Source organism: Musca domestica, unplaced genomic scaffold (genome assembly GCF_030504385.1).
Source record: "Musca domestica strain aabys unplaced genomic scaffold, Musca_domestica.polishedcontigs.V.1.1 17, whole genome shotgun sequence".
NCBI classification, from domain to species: Eukaryota; Metazoa; Arthropoda; class Insecta; order Diptera; family Muscidae; genus Musca; species Musca domestica.
The window spans coordinates 12344068-12366342 of NW_026712230.1; the positions used below are offsets into that span (position 1 = coordinate 12344068).

The 22275-nt window shown below is 35.9% G+C and overlaps 1 protein-coding gene across 3 annotated transcripts in view; it reads left to right on the plus strand.

Moving 5' to 3' along the window:
- LOC131800356 (DNA-binding protein Ikaros-like) overlaps nt 1-22074 on the plus strand; it is a 51466-nt gene extending 29392 nt beyond the window's left edge. For 2 of the 3 annotated variants that reach the window (XM_059120552.1, XM_059120553.1), the window contains exons 2-7: nt 17780-18529; nt 18607-18825; nt 18891-19230; nt 19363-19758; nt 20668-20784; nt 20851-22074. In XM_059120552.1, coding sequence (XP_058976535.1) covers nt 17784-18529; nt 18607-18825; nt 18891-19230; nt 19363-19758; nt 20668-20784; nt 20851-21246 — 2214 coding nt within the window. In that variant the 5' untranslated portion in view covers nt 17780-17783 and the 3' untranslated portion in view covers nt 21247-22074. The remainder of the gene's footprint in view (nt 1-17779; nt 18530-18606; nt 18826-18890; nt 19231-19362; nt 19759-20667; nt 20785-20850) is intronic. The other variant, XM_059120554.1, reaches the window with a different exon arrangement.
- Nucleotides 22075-22275: the final 201 nt, after the last annotated feature.

The window sequence follows — 22275 nt, forward strand, 5'->3', positions numbered from 1 at the left end:
ACGAAATATATATTTTAGACTCTACAAAGTATATATTCTTGATAGGCATAAAATTCAATGTCGGTTTCGCAATGTTCGTCTGTCAATGTGTGGAAATCACTCCAGCTTCCGAGCCAATTGAAGTAGGTTGATAAAATTTTACTCAGACGTGTGTTTCGTCTACAGGGCTTTTGGTATTGAAAATGATCGGTATTTTGATGACTTTAACGACCTTATCCACCAAATTTTTTTCATATTTCATATTCATTATTTTAATGTTTTTGCGATATTATTTACCGGATGTTTTCAAATTTCCCATTTAAATATTGTAATGGACTATGACAAAACTTGCCTGTACAGGTCCACGTTTTCGTATAGACCCCCATATTACGGTAACTCCCTATATTCGGTATTATATGATTTTTAAAAGTATTTTCCAACGTTTTGAAAAGACGAATAATCCCGGCAAAGTGGAAGCACAATGTGCGTAAGCTTCGCTGCAACAGTGGAAAAGCATACACAAATCAGAAGGGTCTTACGACTTCCGCAAAAACGTTTATACCTAATTATGATTGTGGATGCAAAATAAAATGTAACAGCCAGGGTGAATAAGTCATTTTAAAAACTTGACATGAAAATAAAATTTGATGAAGATGAAAATACAAATTTTATTTGGCAACAGAAACTTCATTTAAAAGCAGCACAGCTATCTCGAGACTCACTGAATACAGAAGTACCATCTGATGGACACTACATCTGTACTTTCGGCCTTCAAAAAGCATTGCCTTTTCCAAAGCTATCAACATCAGTTGCTTATTACAAGCGGAACGTCGAATATATTTAGTCATATAACGAACACTTTTTGACTTGGTTCGCCTTCAAATTTTATTCTGAGTAATAATGAACCAAAGTAGATGTTTTTTTTTTTTTGTTTTTGAATATTTTTTAGTAATATATTTAAATATATATATTTTTTAAATTTATATCATTAGTTAATTTTGAATATAGATTTGTACATTTTCTTTTGGTAGACTGAAATATTCCTTTCAGAAATTAATGGCAGTGCATTTACTTTTCCTCTAAATATCTTCGAATAATGTTTTATGACTTAGTTCGGTATAGCTGTGAGCCCTTCATTTATGATTCGAAATCACGTTACTATTCGTCAATATTTAGCACTGCGATTGGAAGATTTTTGGAGAGATGGGAGTTGAAAAGTCTATGACCATTGCTCTTTACCACAGGAATGTTAAAAAATTAACCAGTATTTTATAAATATAAATATACATAAATACAGACTCTAATTTCATGATAACAAGAATTCGCAGGTGAATAATACGTATTTTGATAACATTTTTGAGTTTAGATGAGTTTTGCACGACGAAGTTGTAGAAGCTTTTACGACCGTATATTTAAATGATATTGGTTTCAGATAAGTGGACATCTTTGAAGACGTGGACCTGCTTAAGTAAATTTTTAGGCTGTAGTACGTTCAAAATGCTCAAATACGAAATTTGAAATAATTCCGACGAATAATGACGGTAATGTTATACGAGGGCTATCCAAAGTCGTGGAGATGCATAAGATTTTTTTTTGTGCATAGGCAGTGGAAACCTTTACAAACTTCGAATACGAAATTTGAAAAAATAGTACCGAAGTAATTGCTGCTATACAAAAACGTAGACCGACATGGCCCATTTACGAACATACTGGCAAAATACACATGTTAGACTTCTATCTCAATTCGTTCGAAATATAGCGTGATTAAAACAGACAGATTGACATCGCTTAATGGTCTTAGAATTCTGCACTGATCCAGAATATATAAATACTTTGTATGAATATTTCGAGGAGATACAAATGGAATGACAAAGCTAATATACCATCCATAGAATGGTGGAGACTATAAAAAGAGTGTGGCGGAAGAAGAGAGATTTTTTAAACTGGGATCTTTTTAATACAGTTCACATTAAATACGATAGAATTGTGCGTTGCTGCATGTGGTATGTTTGAGTTAGATTACGAGATGTAACATTTTTCATGTATGCGGATGAAGTACAGTTATCGGTCCAACAGATAAAATTGAAGATTGTCATTGACTGAATGTCATGCGAATGCCTTAGAGTTATAAATGAACTTGCAATCTCAAAATTTCCTTATTCTTTACCTTATCGCATCACATTCCAATCATAATCAAGAGCTCATAAAAATAAACTTCTGTGGTGAATCCAACTATAAAATTACAATCAAATACTAATTCTAATCCGAAAGCAAAATAGTTTGGAAAAACTAACCACAGGGTTGAGGTACATTTTTTTAATGATTAATAAAGGAAAATAGCAATCCATAAAGTCTCACTCGCAATGTACAACAAATAAATGCATTAGAAAGAACTGCATCTTTAACACTGCACTTTACTTATTTATTATTTTTAAATATTTCTCATCGATATTTAGTTGTTTATTTTTCACTGTGAGTCACAATCGCCTAAGAATAAGTTGATCGATAATAACTTTCTACAATAGAATGGTATCAGCGATATTATCTTGGATTCTCGATTGGGATTGAGGATTAAAATGTTTCAATTTTATCTTTGGGAAACTGTGTAAACATTTTAAATATGATGACACTGATATTACAATACCAATTATCGCGGTTGATCCGGGTAATAATTTTCTATGAAAACGCGCTTTGAGTTTTCTATAAGTCTAAAGGTAAGAATACATAAAACGCTTTTCTGACTGGCTTAAGTCATCGGCTGGCTTCTTCGGAAAAGAAAAATGGAGCCTTGGGCCGAAATCGAACTAAGTCAATCCAAAACTCCTTTGTTTCTTAACGAAGAAGTCAGCCAATGACTTAAGCCAGTCAAAAAAAGCTTTTTATGTACTTTCACCTTTTAGGTAGTTTGGCATCACGGCTAGGCATATTAATGTCAAGTTATTAGATCTGGCATCCCTTTATGATATGTCACAAAATATACCATGCGAAGAAGAAGCTGGTTATGTACCCACACCTTGAAGGTGCAGATAGTGATGACACTATTGATGGAAATATTGATAAAAATCGATTATTTTCCTTCAATTAACCCCCGATTGAATTAGTCGATTACTCCAAATAATAATTGAGAAACAAAAAAGATTCGTCGCCAGCCGCCAAAATGTATTCATTGAGCATTGAGCGACTAAACGTCTGAAACTGCAATCCTAGTTACTAACGTCGTTCGCGGCAATGTAATAGACGCAAAAAACGGAACAATAGAGTTTATGAATTAATTGTCAATCTACTAGCACTGGCAAATATTAGATCTCAATTCTTTGGGAATGACTCCATACCAGCCCTAATTAGATCATGGTAAATGAAATAAAATAGTTAAGGCAACCGCATTTCTGTAAAATGCCCGTCTTCTTCCAATAACAGGCCTATACCATAGACAAATAAAAGTATAGACTAAAATGTTTCAATGTTTACACCTCCCAGGAGAGGCCACCATGGTTGATCATTGAGAGAATAAAGTGACTCAGGGCTAGTAAAGTCACTCGACTTCGAAAACAATTAATTCATTTTTCTGATATTTACTTTGTATATTTTTATATTTCACGACATAGATGAAAACAGGCAGATGCATCAACGCTTTGGAATATTGATATGTAAAAAATATTAATGTTTTTTATTCAAAAAAAGTAGATTTATATATATATTACTATAGTTTTTTTTTAAGAATATTTACAAATTGGAATTATTTTTCATTGAAAAATTTGGAGTCCAAAATAGCATTGACAGTTCATTGTCCGATCATCTGTGTCGATGCGACTACCTGAATTCTTCTACCATGGTCTATACATTTATCTTTTATTTTGGTTTATTTTTCGCTCCTGTATTTGTTCGACCTACTCGACTTCGAAAACTTCCAAATAATACGTTTTAAGAAAAAGTACTCGATATAAGACTAGGTAGTGCAGAACTTAAATGATGTGGGGGAAGTTTCCTTGGTTCCTATTGGTGAATACGAAAAATCTTGGGGAAATGCCGGTTACATTCATTCATTTTACATTATTTCTTGCATGTTCTTTCCGTTCGCTATAGTTCTACATTTTTTCTATATACGACAAGGTCTGCACATGTATTATGCACACACATGAAAAGAAATTTACAACGTACACATGTACTTGTGGTTGTATGTAAATTAGGTCCCATTTTTATACCCTACACCACATAGTGGTAAGGGTATTATGTCTTTGTGCATTTGTTTGTAACATGGAGAAGGAAACGAGATAGACCCATAGTTACTTTTGAGAACCTTCATAGAATCACTTTCTGAGTCGATTTATGCATGTCAGTCCGTCTGTCCGTCCGTCCGTCCGTCCGTCTGTCCATGTATTCTTGTGAACAAAAAGCAGGTCGCATTTATTATCCGATTGAGATGAAATTTTCCAAACAATATTTTTTTGGCCCAAGGACGAACCCTATTGAAATTGGTGAGAATCGGATCAAATTTAGATATAGCTCCCATATATATCTTCATCCGATTTCGGGTTAAATGTGCACCAAATGTCCACTATCAGTCCAAATCAGCTGAATTTTGGCACACCCAACCGAGTTCGGCCTAGAAGCAAGTATATCAAATTTGGAGAAAATCGGTTCAGATATAGCTATAGCTCCCATATATATCTTTCATTCGATTTCGAGCTAAATGTGCACCAAATGTCCACTATCAGTCCAAATCAGCTGAATTTTGGCACACCCAACCGAGTTCGGCCTAGAAGCAAGTATATCAAATTTGGAGAAAATCGGTTCAGATATAGCTATAGCTCCCATATATATCTTTCATCCGATTTGATCTTTAAGCCCCTCACATTCTTACTATGCACTCCACAACCGTGATATTTGGTACCAGGTATTAGATGGAGCACAGAAATAGCTGTTTTAAATTTTATCGAAATCGGTTCAGATTTGGATATAGCTCCCATATATATCTTCATCCGATTTCGGGTTAAATGTGCACCAAATGTCCACTATCAGTCCAAATCACCTGAATTTTGGCACACCCAACCGAGTTCGGCCTAGAAGCAAGTATATCAAATTTGGAGAAAATCGGTTCAGATATAGCTATAGCTCCCATATATATCTTTCATCCGATTTGATCTTTAAGCCCCTCACATTCTTACTATGCACTCCACAACCGTGATATTTGGTACCAGGTTCAGATATAGATATAGCTATAGCTCCCATATATATCTTTCATCCGATTTGATCTTTAAGTCCCTCACATTCCTACTATGCACTCCACAACCGTGATATTTGGTACCAGGTATTAGATGAAACACAGAAAAAGCTGTTTTAAATTTTATCGAAATCGGTTCAGATTTGGATATAGCTCCCATATATATCTTCATCCGATTTCGGGTTAATTGACCACCAAATGGCCAATATCAGCCCAAATGGCCCGAATTTTGGCACATGTAACCGGGATTAGCCGTAAAGAAAATACAACAAATTTGGAGAAAATCGGTTCAGAAACAGCTATAGCTCCCATATATATGTTTTATCCGATTTGGTGTTTAAGCCTCTCACATTCGTAATATGCACTTCACAAGAATGATATTTGGTACCAGATATAAGATACAGCCCAGAAATAGCTGTTTGTAATTTTATCGAAATCGGTTCAGATTTGGATATAGCTCCCATATATATCTTCATCTGATTTCGGGTTAATTGTGCACCAAATGGCCGATATAAATCCAAATGGACTGAATTTTAGTACATCGGACCAAATTCAGCCTAGAAGCAAGTATATCAAATTTAGTGAAAATCGGTTCAGATATAGATATAGCAACCATATATATGTTTCATCCGATTTAGTGTTTTAGTCCCATACATTCGTGATATTCACTCCACTACCGTGATATTTGGTACCAGGTATTAGATGGAGCACAGGAATAGCTGTTTTAAATTTTATCGAAATCGGTTTAGATTTGGATATAGCTCCCATATATATCTTCATCCGATTTCGGGTTAAATGTGCACTAAATGGTCAATATCAGCCCAAATCACCTGAATTTTCGTACATAAGACCGAATTCAGTCTAGAAGCTAATACGTACAATTTGGAGAAACCCGGTTCAGAGATAGCTATAGTTCGTAAAATGCACGATAAAATTAGATAGATTTTGATTTTGTACCAAATATCATAGAGCTCTGAAATGCCCTGTATAAACCTTTTTACGAGAGCTCTACTAAATATGCATAGTGGTGTAGGGTATCATATAGTCGGCCCCGCCCGACTTTTGAGCTTTCCTTACTGGTTTCGTTTAAATTTTTCTTTTTTGCTTTTTTTTTGAGATTTTTTGTTGAGATTTTGATTTGTCGTGTGTGTACGTGAAATATTTTGCAGCACTGTCTAATTTTTTTGTAACACAACTGAACCCTATTTTTAGTAACCGTTTGCCGAATAAACTGAAAAAAAAACAAAAGGAAAGGAAAAGTGACATCTACTAGGTAATGGAAAGAATGGGGCCTATTTTGCGTTTACTTACACACTTACATTTGCATGTATATTTGGTGTGTAGGAGATTATTTGAAAATAGTGGCAACGTTGTTGTTTTGTATGATGGTAAGGCAAAAGAAAAGTGCAATAAGAAAACCCTCCGTTTTTAACACTTCGAAATATACATTTTAAACCCCGCAAAGTATATAAATTCTTGATCAGCATAAAATTCTATGTCGATTAAGCGATGTCCGTCCGTCTGTGGAAATCACTCTAGCTTCCGAACGAAATAAAGTAGATTGATAAAATTTTACTCAAATGTATATTATGTCTGTCGAACTTTTGGTATTGAAAAACGTTACCTCCCTATATTCGGTATTTAAATGAATTTAGCGACATTATTCACCAGAATTGTTTCTATTTTGGTATTTGTGGTTCGAAATGGATACTACAGCCTATGACAGAAAATTGTCTGTGCAGATCCATGTCTTCGTATAGCCCCCATATAACGGTACCTCCCGATATTCGGTATTTAAATGATTTTAGCGACATTATTCAGCGGAATTGTTTCAAATTTTGTATTTGAAGTTCGAAATGAATACTACAGTCTAAGACAGAAAATTGTCTGTGCAGGTCCTCGTCTTCGTATAGCCCCCATATAACGATACCTACCGATATTCGGTATTTTGATGATTTTAGCGACATTATTGTGTCAAATTTGATATCTGAAGTTTATAATGGATACTACAGCCTAAGACAGGAAATTGTCTGTGCAGGTCAACGTCTTCGTATAGCCCCCATATAACGGCACCTCCCTATATTCGGTATTTTGATGATTTTAGCGATTATTCACCGGAATCGTTTCAAATTTGGTATTTGAAGTTCGTAATGGATACTACAGCCTAAGACAGAAAATTTTCTGTGCAGGTCAACGTCTTCGTATAGCCCCCATATAACGGTACCAATATTCGATATTTTGATGATTTTATCTCACTATTCACTGATTTTTTCAAGCATTTGTATATTGTAATGGCTTATGACAAAAGTTGCCTATGCAGGTCCATGTCGTCGTATAGACCCTAATATAACGGCGATATTCGGTATTTTTAAGATTTTAACAGAACTTTTAACGGATTTTATTTTTTTTCGAAAATTGTCAAATTCGTTCCAAATGTTGGAGGGTATTCAAAGTTGGGCCCGGCCCAACTTACAGCTTTTTTATTTGTTCTTGCTAAGAATCTTCAAAAATTTAAAGATCTTTAAAACAACTACGATTTTTTATATTTAGGGTATGTTGAAAAATAGTTTAAAAATTTCAAGGGATTTCCTCTCCAGGGAACTTTAAAAAATCTTCAAAAATCCAAGAGTTTGGATCCTTAAGGTAGGTTGGAAAAACGCAAAAAAAATTCACAATATCTTATATTCTTGTAGGTTTAATATATATATATATATATATATATATATATATATATATATATATATATATATATATATATATATATATATATGTATATATATATATATATATATATATATGATCTTGAGGTCGCCTAAAAGCATAAAAAGTAAACGATTTCTCATTTTTGAGAATGCTTCTTTACAAAATCCATAATTTTCAGGTTGATTAAAAAAATTCACGATTTCTGGCCTTTATGGGTTCTTTTTTTAAGAAAAAGGAAGACTTTCACAAAAAAAGATTATTGGTTTTCATCAATTTCTGGTCTTGAGCGAGGTTTTAAAATCCCCAATTACATGTCTCCAGGTAGACCTAAATAAATATTGTGAACATTTTTATATTCACTTTTCAGAACGGATAGATTTGACACAGTTTTTGCCATGTATGTTTGGAATCTGAGGGGTTGCAGGACAGCATTTTTTTTTAAATTAGTCTCTTTCTATTCAATTAGTAATATTTTTTTTTGAGCTGGTTCTGATTCCCCTTCTTATGAATCAATATCTCCCAAATGTCCACTGCAAAGAGTTCAATACTGTATTTATTGAATCAGTGTATTGTCGACTACAAACTAAATCTAGTTGAAACTCGGTTATTATGTTACTTGCATTCCTTTTCCCTTTGTTAATATATTCCATCAACATTTTAAGGCCTTGGCCTTAAGGCAAATTTTAACGACATTTGGATGATGCCGATGATGATGAAATTATTTTCGGGGTAACATCTTAACTATTGGCAAATTTGAATAAAAGTTAGGCGGAATTTGAGTGCCATTATCTTTTCACATTTCGTGTCACACAACATCAATCATCACTTCCCTTCGCAAAGCGGGTCATTAAAATCAGTGATGACCCATTTTTTGTGGGCTAAATAGCATCTTTGGCGCTCATCTGGCAACGTTGTTTACATCATTTGCATAATATGAATGTAGGTAGATAGGTTGGTTGCCCACTGGGCGAACTAATAACACTAACACCCTAGTGGGCGAGTGTGTGTGTGCCTGTTTTGCATGAAACTCAAACGCAATTTTCAGGGCTGTCATATAAAAAAATATATTTTATGGGCTAGTGTTCCCAATGTGCTTGGATGAGGAAGGGAGGTAGGTGGAGATGTGGGGCCCTCTTTGACTATAATGCATGTGGTGGGTTAGACACCAACTTACCCTCTACCAACACCTAATGTTATGGTTTGTAGGCACTGACGATGATGATGGCTGTGTGTTATGGGTGCCAATGATGATGATGTTGGGGCCTGGCCTCATGGCTGCCCCCCACCATCCTAGCATGGTGTTGTTGATGGCGTACCACATTCACCCCCTTTTTAAAAAACCTGGTGTTCGTGAGTTATGTGGTCTTGTGAATTTTTCTCTTCTTCTAATTTCTTTTTTTCTCTTTCTTTTTTGCTTCTGTTCAAAACATTTGCTTTGAGCCACAACAACCTTTACGTTGCTGTGGTGGTGTGGTGTTTTTGTTTCAATTCAGTATCAAAAGCAAAATGACCTAGTTGGCCTTAAAAACTTGACCTAATGACTTCGTTAAGATGCGCTTTGTGCTGAAGTCGTTTTTTGTCGTGTGGATGTATAAAAAAAATGTTGGCTAAAAAATAAAGTCAAAATAGTCAGCCAGCCAACTAGTCAGCTATGTAGCCCTGCTCATTAATTTTCTGACTATGAATCTATTAATTAATTATTTGCTAGTTTGTGTTTTTTATTTATTATTCAACAAATTCCCAAGCATTCATGGCATTGTCTTTTGCACAGAGTGGGACATGAATGTATTTTTTGAGTATCTGCTGGCCTCATCTGCTCCGTCATAAAACTTTAAAGAGCGGTGCATCATTATCTTGTTTTGGTAATCCAGTTTAGGTGTTTTTTTTTGTGATTTCTTCTTTCACGCACAGTCTTTGACGAGATATATCCATAATGAATCTGTGGAATTCGGAACAGCATTTTGGGTTAAACAAAAAAAAAAAGAATACTTGACCATGAAAATAGATAAAAGAAGGTCTAATCGGAAGGTTCCTATTAGACAAGTTAATGGAAATGTACTCAAAAGAGGGCAGAAGATGTTTCCATTTTTTAATACCTCTACATTTTTCCATAAATACCTTAAGTATGCTATATTTCCACAGATGACTTAAAAAGTGGATTTTTTCGAGGGAAGTTTTTGAAACGAAGGTTATTTTATAGAAGTCTTCAAAAAGTCTTCATAGAAAACCGTTGAAGAGAGGTTTTGTTCGTGGCAGTCCTCAATGGAGGCCTTTTCCATAGATGACCTTAAAAGAGAGGGTTTCTCCTATAGAATAACCCCAAAAAGGTCCTCTGTCATTAAGAAGCCGAAGAGGTGTCTTCTTTAATCAGATGTTTTTTTTTTCTTTTTTTAGAAGATGGATGCAAGTCATCTTGCATTGCAAGACCTCAAGCATAATAGAGTACGTTTTCGAGGATTTGTATAGAATACGTCATCTTTCGAGGTTGGACGTTTTCTATACAATGATAAGATATTTTGAAGTATTCGATAAAAGAAGAAGAAATCTCTTGGGTCATTTTTGAAAATCAAAACCTTTTATAAAATAAGTAGCCCTCTTGAGATCATCTTGAAGGCCTCATTTGATGTCTGCTAGAGTAATAGACATTTTTTCGTTCTATGAAGCAGACCTCTCTTTAGGTCTTCTATTGAAGTAGACCTCATTTGAGGTCTTCTATAGGATTAGACTTCTCTTGAGGTCTTCTATTAAAGTAGACCTCGCTTATGGTTTTCTATGGAGAAAGAAGATCTCTCTTGAGGTCTCATTTGAAAGGAGATCTCTCTTGTAGAAGAAGTTCTAGAATAGAACACGTCTTTTTTTAAAGAAGAGTTTTTTAGAGACGATTTTGAATGGACCTTCTTTTGTGGGAGTCTTCGAAACAGCACTTCTTTCCTTAATAGTCTTTTATAGTCCTCAAAATAGTTATTAATTTTTAGAAGACCCCAAAAAGGCATACTCTTACAGAAGACGTCCAAAGGGGTCAAACGATACTTCGAAGGTGTCTTCTTTTGTAGGATTCTTCAAAAGGCGATCTCTTTTATAAAAACCATCGAAACAGTGAGGACCTCAATAGACCCCCTCTTTCTTGGAAGACCTCGAAAGATGTATTCTTTTATAGTAAACTTCGAAGTGACCTTCTTTTGTAGGAATCTTTGAAGGGGATTTCTCTCATAAAATGAGCCTTATTTTACTCATCAGTAAGTGCTGTTTCTTAGGAAAACTTAAAAGAGATCTTCTTCCATAGAAGGTCGTCTGTGATAAAGAGGGTCTCTTTTGGAGGCTGGCCTCTCTTGAGGTCTTAATTTGAAGTGTTCGGTGGAAAGAAGAGAATTCCTTTAACACATTCTATGGAGGAAAGTCCAGTTTTGTGATCTATGATACGAGACCCCATTGAAGGTCTGGTATGGAGTGAAACCCTAGTTGGGGTCTTTGGTAGAAAAATAGTAATTTTGTTGCTTTCTGAATGAAGACCTACATAAATATAGGCCACAGTTTGGAGTCTTTTTTAAAAAAGACCTATTTGCGTCCTTCATAGAATAATAAGTTTAAATTCCCTTAAAATGAGTTATATTGTTTGAGAATAGTGTCAAATGATTACCTCTATAGTCTAATTCCGTTGGGTTTTGATATCAAAACATAGCAACCAACCAACAACACCTTCTTTCTTCGTTTTTTATGTAGCATTCTTCTTCTCTATTGTCTGCATCTTTTCATTCAATTTGCCAAAGTGTTCCACACACACACACAGACATCTCATGGCATCCATAAATCAGACAAAGATGAGCAATCTTTCACAATTCACAACAAAAATACTGGTGGCTGGTTTGTTGTTGTAAACATCATTATATTCCCATTCCCAGCTCTGCATTAATGCTAGGCAAACTTAATGACGGACGGATGGATGGAATGGTAATGGTGGTGGCTATGGCTTTGTTACTGCTTCTGCTGCTGGATTAGATTTGCTTTTTGGCCACATTCAAGATTATAAAGCGTATGTATTGGAGTGTGTGTGCCTGTGTGTGTGTGGGTTGTATTGTGGGGCAAACAATCTTTTCCGTACCATTTGACACAATATTCAATGTTAATTGGATATGGTCCAAAAACACAAAATGATTTCTTTGTTTTATGGAAAAGCTCCGTCAGTCAAGGAAGATGATCTGGTGTTATGTGAGACAGTGTGTGTTAGTGCGCATTGTTTGCGCAATCTAAATGCAGTTTTTTCAGTTAATCAAAAAAAAAAAAAAAAAAAACAATAATTCAAATCGAACCCGAATACCTTCTTCTTCTGTTTGCTTTTTTTCGTTTGGAGGGGAGATTTGTTTTTTACTCTTGCTCTTACCTGGGGAGTTGCTGATTACACACACACACACACTCACAAACCAATACCAGCTTCCTGAAGTTCAAGGTAACCTTGGCGGGTATTTTGTGTTTTTTGGATGATGATGACAACGACGACGACAACAACGTTCCACTTGATGATATTTTATTGTCGAATTTGACACTTTGAACTGCTTTTTGGATATCCCACTCTATTTATGTTTTTAGTTTGCCTCATTATGAGATGAAAGGGAAAAGACGATGGAGACACTTGAAAACCATAAATCATCTTTTCAAGGTTTTTGAGTACATGTAAACTTCAACGGCGATAAAAAAACGTATTTCGTTCCAGGTTATCTACAATTTATTGTTTGTAAAATATATCTTAAAGGCATTTTATGCAATATCTGGAACCGTAAGAAATTCAAAAGGAAATTCACTTTTGAACCAGAAATTTTCCAGAAGATATCTGAAGAGACGTTGTTACAAAATACACCGAAGGAAACCGTCAAATAAGTAATTCTATTATCAAAAACATCAAATGAAATCTTCTATTATCCTAAAGACCTAATGTTCTTTTATTATCCTAAAGAGAAATGTTCCCTTAAAGAAGACGTTTAACTAGCTCTTCTCGTACTGAAGACCTTAAAAAAGATCTTCCTTAAACATATTCTCTCATACAATTCATCAGAAGATGGTTTCATTTATAGAGGAAATTAAAAAAATTTCCTTCTATGTAAGCTATTGGTTTATAGCCGACCTCAAAAGAGGCAGTCTTCCAAGAAAAATGACTTTACTAAAAGGACTCAACAAGGGACTCTCCTCTATCATTGAAACAGAATGCTCTCCCTTATAAATATTCTATCATAGAATTAATCAAACGATGTTTTCTTTTATAGAAGAAATTTAAAATGTCTGTTCTATGAAAACTACTGTGAAGACGTTAAGTTCGTTTCTCTTTTATCGACGCCCGTAAAATGAGAACTCTTTAAAAAATTATGAGGAAAGAGGAAATTTTAACAGAAGATCTCAAAAGAGGTAGTTTTTTTTTAAAAGAGAACGGCTTTGAAATCAAAATAGTCTTATTCTATGAAAAATATTCGAAGGAACCATTTTGGTCATTGACGATGATCTAACAAAGAGATCGCTTCTTTATGGAATAACTTAAAATAGGGATTTCTTTCATACAAGAAGACTTTGAAAGAGCTATTGTTTATAGAAGAAAGCTGTTGGTACAAGAACTCTTATAGGACCTCTTTCTTAGAAGACCCCCCCACAAAAAAAAAAAGAATTCTCGAATCGAAGACTTCCAACGGGGTATGTTTCTTTCGTATGAATCTTCGAAAGGGGAGCTCTTTTATAAAAACCCTCGAAAAATTGAAGGTAAAAATACCTTAAACTGACCACTTTCTTGTGGTACCACTTTCATTTTTAAGAAGACCATAAAGTGACATTCTTTTGTATGAATCTTAAAAAGGGATTTTTCTCATAAAAACTCTTAAAGAGAGCCTTCTCTTATGCAACGCAGTAGGTTCCGTTTCTTAGTAAATCTCAAAAGTGGCGATCTTTTATAGAAGACTTCGAAGGGGCTTTCTTCTGTAGAAATCTGCGGAAGGGTCCTCTTTCTTAGAAGATGTCGAAAGAGACATTATTTTATATAAGACTTCGAATGGGCCTTCTTTTATAGGAATCTGCAAAAGCCGATTACTTTAATAGAAACCCTCGTAAGGGGTTTTGTCAAATAGGGCCTCTTTTCTTAGAGTAGTTCCTTTTCTTAGAAGACACATAAAAAGCTTGTCCTCAATAGAAAACCTTCGGATGTTGTGTTCTATAGAAAAAATTGAATTCAGCTTAGCTAAAGTTATTTTTCTACACATTACATTTAATTTAGCCTGGCTAAACTGATTTTTCTATAGAAAAAAAAAAAATGAATTCAGCCCGGCTAAAAGAAACATTTTACTTGATTTTCCTATAAAAACTGTAAATGGCTGGAAATTTTGAATTCAGCCCCGGCTGAATTGAGTTTTCTATATGAAAAATTGAATTCCGCCTTGGCTGAATTGAGTTTTCTATGTGGAAACTTGAATTCAGCCCTGGCTGAATTGAGGTTTCTATGTGGAAACTGAAATTCAGCCACGGGTGAATTAAGTTTAATATGTGAAAACTTGAATTCACTTGAATGTTCTATGGGAAAACTCATGGTACAATGAAGAAAAGGTAGGCCAACTTTGAAAAAATTGCAAGTATAGAGGTCTACCTGTTTGGCTTGTAATGTCAGAATTAGAATCAAAACAAAATTGAATTCATATGGTATCATAGCCCTACCTTGATATCATTGTACCATGGGAAAACTTAAACTCAGCCTCGGGGGCATTGAGTTTTCTTTGGGAAAGCTTGAATTCAGCGCCGACTGAATTGAGTTTTTTTTTCTAGGAAAACTGAAGTTCGTTCAGCTCCAGCTGAATTTACGTTTTTTATGAGACAGGTTAAAGCTTTTACCTGTGTTAGATACAAGTTTTCCAATAGAAATTGCGTTTCAGCTGACCGAGTGCAAAATCGTCAATCAGACTCAGCTAAATCAAAGATCATTGAAAGCTAAATTCTATTAAAATCTTCATTCAAGCCAAAATACATTATTCCTATAGCTTTGTGGCCCATTGGCACTTGCACCTGGAGTCTTAACACTTCATCCTCTAACATTTGCGTTTTGCTGCTCTGCCTATTTTGTAAATCATATTTATTTTTTATTTCAAGTGTTACTCAACTCTTTAGAAACCCACAAAAAATCGCCAAATAAAACCCCATCAAATCAAACAACCAAAACGTTCCAAAAACAAGACAAAAAAAGAATTGCAACATAAAACATCTTTTTTTAGTGTTGCTTCTTCTATGGTGGGCCATAGTCTAAAAGTCTATGGGTTGAAGCTACGAAACACGTCTATTTTCGCAATAAGTATCTATCTATCTATCCATCCATCTGACTACGACGTACCTGTGCTAGCTAGCTGGCTGTTCAATAACTTCTATAATGGCTAAAGTACACTGGTGGGTTACCATATGCCAAAAACAGCAGCAGCCACGAAACTATAGAAGCAACAACAAAAATATTCTTGAAATCTTCAACCACCAGCGCCATTACCATTACCATCATCATCAGCCAAAAAATATTCACATTTAGCACAACATCGAATTGGCTGGCTGCACACATACCGAATATTGCACATAGAATGCATGCTTAATAGCTGTTTTTGTTGTTACTGTTGTTGCCCATATCCACCTGATGGAATACAAAAACACAAACTACTGTTTTTTTTTCTTTGCGACAGAGTCAATGTTCCAAATGCCTTTACCATAACATTTGGCTAGTCGAGACGCCGACTTCTTTGGTCTGCCAAACAACCAGCCAAACCAATCGGCAGCAGCATGATGACGACAACGTCCTCTATGACGAACCGTCCATGGGTTGGGAAATCGCATCAGAAACTAGTTTATATAGCTGACTAACTGGCTGACTGACTGGCAAGCAGGTAGGCTGGCTTGACGGCCGTATAGCCAAAAACCAAGCAAGTAAAATTGAGCACAAGCTCTGCTCGCTCTGCTTTACACTTGCATGCGTTCGTCGTATCTAACGACGACCTAGCTATTGTACAACATGCTGTTGGCTATGTATATGGTTGTAGAAGTAATCTGTTGTATTAGTTGTGTTTTTGTTGTTGCTATTTTGGGGATAAAAACAAATTCTTGAAAAGTGGGGATTTCCCTGCAATATAAAATTCCCTGGGGAGCTATATAAATTCCATATGGAATTAACTTAGGTTTTTGACATACATATCATTAAAAAATTGAAATTTTATTTTAGAAACACCAATTATTTAAGTTTTCTGGGGTTGAATTCCAGCTTTTCCTATAGAAAAATAAAATTACCGAAGCGGAATTTAAGTTTTCCTATGGGAATAGTCAATTAAGCCTGGGTAAGTTTTCTTATGGGAAAAGTCAGTCAAGCCTGGCCTGAATTCAAGCTTTCCTATAAAAACCACAATTCAGCCGGTGCTAAATTTAAGTTTCAAGTCAAGGCAGGGCTGAGTGCGCTGAATTCCAGCTTTTCCTATAGAAATCAAAAGTCAGCCGAAGTTGAATTTTTATTTTCCTAAGGGAAAAGTGAACTAAGCCAGGGCTGAATTCAAACTTTTCTATAAAAACCACACTTCAGCCGGGGAAAAACTCAATTTATGCGGGGCCGAATTCAAGTAAACCTGGGTTGAATTCCAGCGAAATCATTCGAAGCGGAATTTAAGTTTTCCTATGGGAAAACTCAATAAAACCGGGCCTGAATTCAAGTTTTCCGATACAAATCACAATTCAGCGGGGGCTAAATTCATGTTTTCCTCAATTCAACCTAGTGCTGAATTCCAATTATTCGTCTATAAAATCCCTCCATTGCAGTTTCCACTGAAGTATGAGTGTTTTACTAATATGTGCATGCACATACGTACATACGTACTCATATCCGACATGTGTGCCATGGATATGTTTAGATACAGTAGCAGCATTTCATTCTCATGTATTTATTTTAGTTGAGTGTTGAAAAATTGAGATCAAATTCGTCGCAAATACCTACATATGTTAATCCCGCATATGAGTATGTATTTTCGAACTTCCCCATCCAAATGGTCTCGGCTGACCATGCTGTGCTTAAGCTCGTTTGTCAATGCAAGCTGTATTTGTGAATGTAGGTTGAGTTGAAAGTTCACTTGCAGAGACCTTAATCCAGCATCGAAAAACGTCAACGATCAATCATAATCTTCAACTACATTAAGTGTTGATAAAGCTGACGCGATGTGATTTTGATAATGGGAGCTTGTTTTTAAAAAAGCTTTAGTAAAAAGTATTTGATCTTTTCAAAATAATCGGTGGTAAGTGAACTGCGGGCAGGTGAGGTCTTATAAATACGTACATACAGATTTGCTATTGGATATACAAATAGTTTCTATGGAAAATCAAAGAATACTTATTTTTAAAGAATATATTTCTTGGTAGCTAATGGGGAATTCTCAACCTGTCCTCAGTGAGGTGTTTTTCCTGCATCAAAAAATGTTGACCTCTGATATCGTTTTTCTATAGGAAAAAATCTAACCTCAGCTGGAGAAGCATGTTTTTCTATATAAAATCTAACCTGTGAAACTAATGTATTATTTTCTATAGAGTTTTTTTTTTCTATAAAGATTTAGGTTTTTCTATATAAAAGGCCTTTCTATCGAATAATAACTGACGTCATCTCAGAGGAATTTTTTTATTGAAAAAAGACGCTGCCATTGTTTCTCTAATTTTTTTTTCTATACAAAAATCGGCTTGTAAAAAAATATGTCTTTATTTTTTTGATAGAAAAAAATCATTCAGTTTATTTTTTTAAAGAAGGAATCTCATTTCTCACTCCCAAGTAATTGAGAGCTATATTATTATTTTAATTTGCCCCCATCAACGTAACTAACCGTTTCTTGTTCTTTTCCAATTTCTTTGCAGCAAAATGACCGACACAATGAGTTCTGCCGGTCAAATGGAGCTATCGCTCAAAGATAATGGACTCATTGTTGATATGTCAACAACAGCGTCACTGTTACATCACAATACATTAGCCTCACACGCTCATGCCTTGCGTAGCCTTAAAGAACACCATCATCATCACCAGCAGCAGCAACAACAGCTTCAGCTACACCACAGCTCCGAAGATCAGTCGTCTTCGTCCTCAGATAATGGTGGCGAGAAGCCCATCTCCACACCAGTTACAGCCAATGTCAGTATATCGCCAACAAATCTCTCAACGAACAACAACAACAGCAATTCAAATGCCTCCAATAATCCTACAACATTCCGTTGCGAACGCTGTGACAATTTCGAGACAAGCTCCCGAGCCACATTGCTCTTGCATGTAGTACAATGTTTATCGAATTCAGCTGCTGCCGCAGCACGCCTTAAAAACGAAGATGTCGATGGGGGTGATAGTCTACAGAACTCGGCAACGAGCAGTGGCGGTCCAGATCAGCATCCGGGGGGTTCGGTAACACCGGTCAGTGGGGGTGTGGTCAGCGCCATTGCCAATGGTAGCAATTGCACTGCCCCAGCCAATTCAACAAATCCGTCTCAGCCAGCGTCCCGCAAAGTGTTCGAATGCGATGTCTGCAATATGAAATTTTCGAATGGTGCAAACATGAGACGTCATAAAATGCGACACACCGGTGTCAAGCCTTATGAGTGTCGAGTGTGCCAAAAGAGGTAAGCAACTGGTTTCTTATGGCTGGTGGCTCGGATGTTGCAATAATTTGTGTCTGTTTGTTTTTTTTTTTTTTTAGATTCTTTCGCAAAGATCACTTGGCGGAACATTTTACCACACACACAAAAACGCTGCCGTATCATTGCCCGATATGCAATCGGGGTTTCCAGCGACAAATTGCCATGCGGGCCCATTTCCAAAATGAGCATGTGGGCCAACATGATCTCGTCAAAACCTGTCCATTGTGTAGTTACAGGGCTGGATCCATGAAATCTTTAAGGATACATTTCTTCAACAGGTCTGTCGCTCCATTCACACCACGAATTTAAATAGCTAATTGTAATTTTTTTTTTTTTGGTTTAGACATGGCATTGATTTGGACAATCCTGGACCGGGCGGTTCTTCGTCGCTGTTACTCGCTCTGGAGTCACAGGCATCACAGGTGGCTGCCGCCGCCGCTGCAGCCGGTTATGTGCCGACTGGTCTGAATGCCGTTGCAGCAGCGGCCGCAGCTGCTGCTAATGCAGTTAATTCCAATGCGGCCATTGTCTCGGCCGCCAACAGCATGCCCAGCCACCAGAGCGACAGCGGTGAATCGCTACGCTCCCTGGAAAATGCAACACCGCCAATGCATTTCCTAACGCCCCACGTGGAGATCTCAACACTACCCGACAATGGCCTCTCGGATAACGCTATGTTCAATGTAAATCAATGTTCCAATTCTAATGATTCTCTTATGTCTGTAGTAAACTCATTGACTTCCTCTACTTCATTCTATACTCGTTCGTCCGTTGAGAATGTCCTCTTATGCGTTTTGCGTGCATTTGATTTGCAGGGTCACACCAGCACCACCAATGCCAGCAACACCCCCAATAGCAGTAGCAACAATAATAACAACAATACGACCACATCATCGGCCGGCAGTACCACGGGAGATGTGATGGGTCCCAATGATCGTGACACCCTCATGGAGTCACCAGTGCCGTTGACCATAAATATGCCGCCACAAGAACATCCGCTAGATTGTAATGCCAAATCGTTGCCTTCAAGTACCAGTAGCAGTGCCAGCAGCAGCAGCGGCGGCGGCGGTGGCGGTGGCAGTGGCAACGGTGTCGGTAGTATGGGACCGGGTGGAGCTTTATGTGGTGCCTTGACTTCCGTATCACCGAAGAACCATCATGAGAATCACATAACGCCCTCCATTAGTCTCATACCAATTAAGCAGGTCAGTGTAAGTTTCCGGAGACGTTGTTGTTGATGTAGTACTTAATTTAAATATATTTTCCCGAAAATATATACTATATAAATGAACATGCTCCGGATGTGGAGGGTAGGTTATGAAGTGGAAGAAAATATTTTTTGTTGTTAACTTTATTTTTGGGAACAAAAGTGTTGAGTGAAAAATTAAGCCATCATTTCGATAAGGTTTAGGAGAACAAATCTGTCCGTATGTATTCAGTGTATGGAAAATACATTTTACACAGTGAAATTTCCACAGGAGAATCCTAATTCGGTAAGTTTTCCCACAGGGAAACTCAAATCAATCTGTCTAAATAACAGTTTTCGGACAGGAAATTCAAAGATATTTCTACTCAGCTGAGCTGATTTTTTTTCCATTTTCAATACAGCATTAAGGAAAATTAAGGATAGGAAAATTTCGATTCAGTTTGGCTGAATTGAATTTTCTGTAGGAAAACTTCGATTCACTTTGGCTGAATTGAATTTTCTTTGAGAAAACTTCGATTCAGTTCTGCCAAACTAAAAATTAGAATTTTGCTTGGGAAAGCTTCAACTCAGCTTGGTTGAATAAAAAATTTAAATAGCCAAACTTCAAATGATTTGACTGCATAAAATTTCCCATAGGAAAACTTCAGAAGTTTAATGAAAATGTTCATATAAACTTAGGCGAATAGCGGTTTCTATAGCAAGATTTCAATTCTTCATATATGAGTTTTCCATAGTTAAAATTAATGTCACCTCGACTGAGAAGCTTTTCTCTGCTAATTGGGGTCTTGTGGCAAAAAAAAACTTATATTAATTTTATATATTTCGATTCTTTTAATGGGAATTAAATTGAAGAGAAAGGAAGAGGAAATGTTGTTTTATGAAAATAAACTGATTCATGTTTGATTTTTATTAGGAACCTCCCAGCGAGGACACTGGCAAGAATTCTATCAATGGCGAGACCATGAATGGTGGCGATAGCAGTGAATCGGAATTCTCAGCACCAAATACGAGACTAACGTCGCTGATCAAGGTAAGTATGAGGAGATAAAATACCAAGAAATGCTTTTATTTATTGTTGTGGTTTTTTTATGGCTAGGTTTCCCCCTTAAAATCATTGCTGCGGGAAGATCTGAAACGCCGTATTTGTGCCAAGGCCAATAATCGTATTACTCGCAATGCTGCCTCCATGGAAAACAATAATGTGATACAAAGCAGTTTGACACCAACATGTGGAGCTGCCACTTCGTCCACTACGCCGATTTGTAATGGCACCATAACATCGACCGGACCCGAAAACGATTCGGCTGGTCTCAATCGGAAACAAATACTCACTTGTCTGTTCTGTGGCATTGAATTTCCCGACGAAACTCTCTACTTCCTGCACAAGGGTTGTCATTGTGAAAGTAATCCATGGAAATGTAATATTTGCGGGGAACAGCTGAACAATGTGTACGAATTCAATGCTCATCTGTTGAGCAAAAGTCATCAATAGCAACCAATGCATAAGGGTGTCTTGACACCTGCGGCAAAAGATTAAAGAAGGCGTGGTAGAATGCATAAAGAAGAATGGCCATCATTCTGCAAGGAGAACAAGCGGGCGTTGGGGCTTTATCAGATCCCATGATGTAAAGAGCATAGCGTAATTTTTTGTTTTGTTTGAAAATAGGTCTCGAAACAAAGAATGAAATTTAGAGAAGATATCATGTGAGAGAAATAGAGCGAGAGGCATTTGATTCTTATTATAATAATTATTATTGTTTTTTTTTTTTACATTTTTCATTCATAATGGTTTTTTATATATATACAATTTTTTTAATTTTTCGTTGTATTTTTTTCATTTTTGTTATTCATATCTCGTATAATTAATTGTAGATATATTTGTAGGTTAAGTGAAGTAATACAAAAACAACAAAACAACACATTTTAAAGCTAACAAATCAGAAGAAAATAACAAAAAAAAAAACAACATGGGCAAAGGCAATATTTTAAGTAAACGAGATTTAACAAAACTACAAAAACATCAACATAAAGAAATAATTTCAACAAATTTTTAAAAATACAAACATTGGAGTGTGATAGTTAGTCCTTAGATTTTAACAAAGTGAAAAAAAAAAATACAAAAACAACATAATGTACTTTAAAAGAAAAGTGAAACAAATCAACAACAACAATTACAAAAACAGAGAAAGAGTAAAAATTTTAGATTTTCAATTAAAAACCATAGTAAGAACAACGCATTACAAATAAACAAATAATAACAACCGAATATATTTGCACTTGTAATAAACAATAGCGATAATATCCAATTTTTTTAAGAACATATATTTTTTTGTTTTTTTTTTATAGTTTGAAAAGACGCAGTCCAATATTGGGCCCACATTAATCATTTTTGTAAAGAATGTGATAAAGGGGAAAGTGATAATGTTGATAGAATGAAAAATGTTAAATACAGTTTTAAGCACAACATAAATTTAATATTCGAGATGATCAGCAATAAAATGACTTAAGCCAGATTTACTCT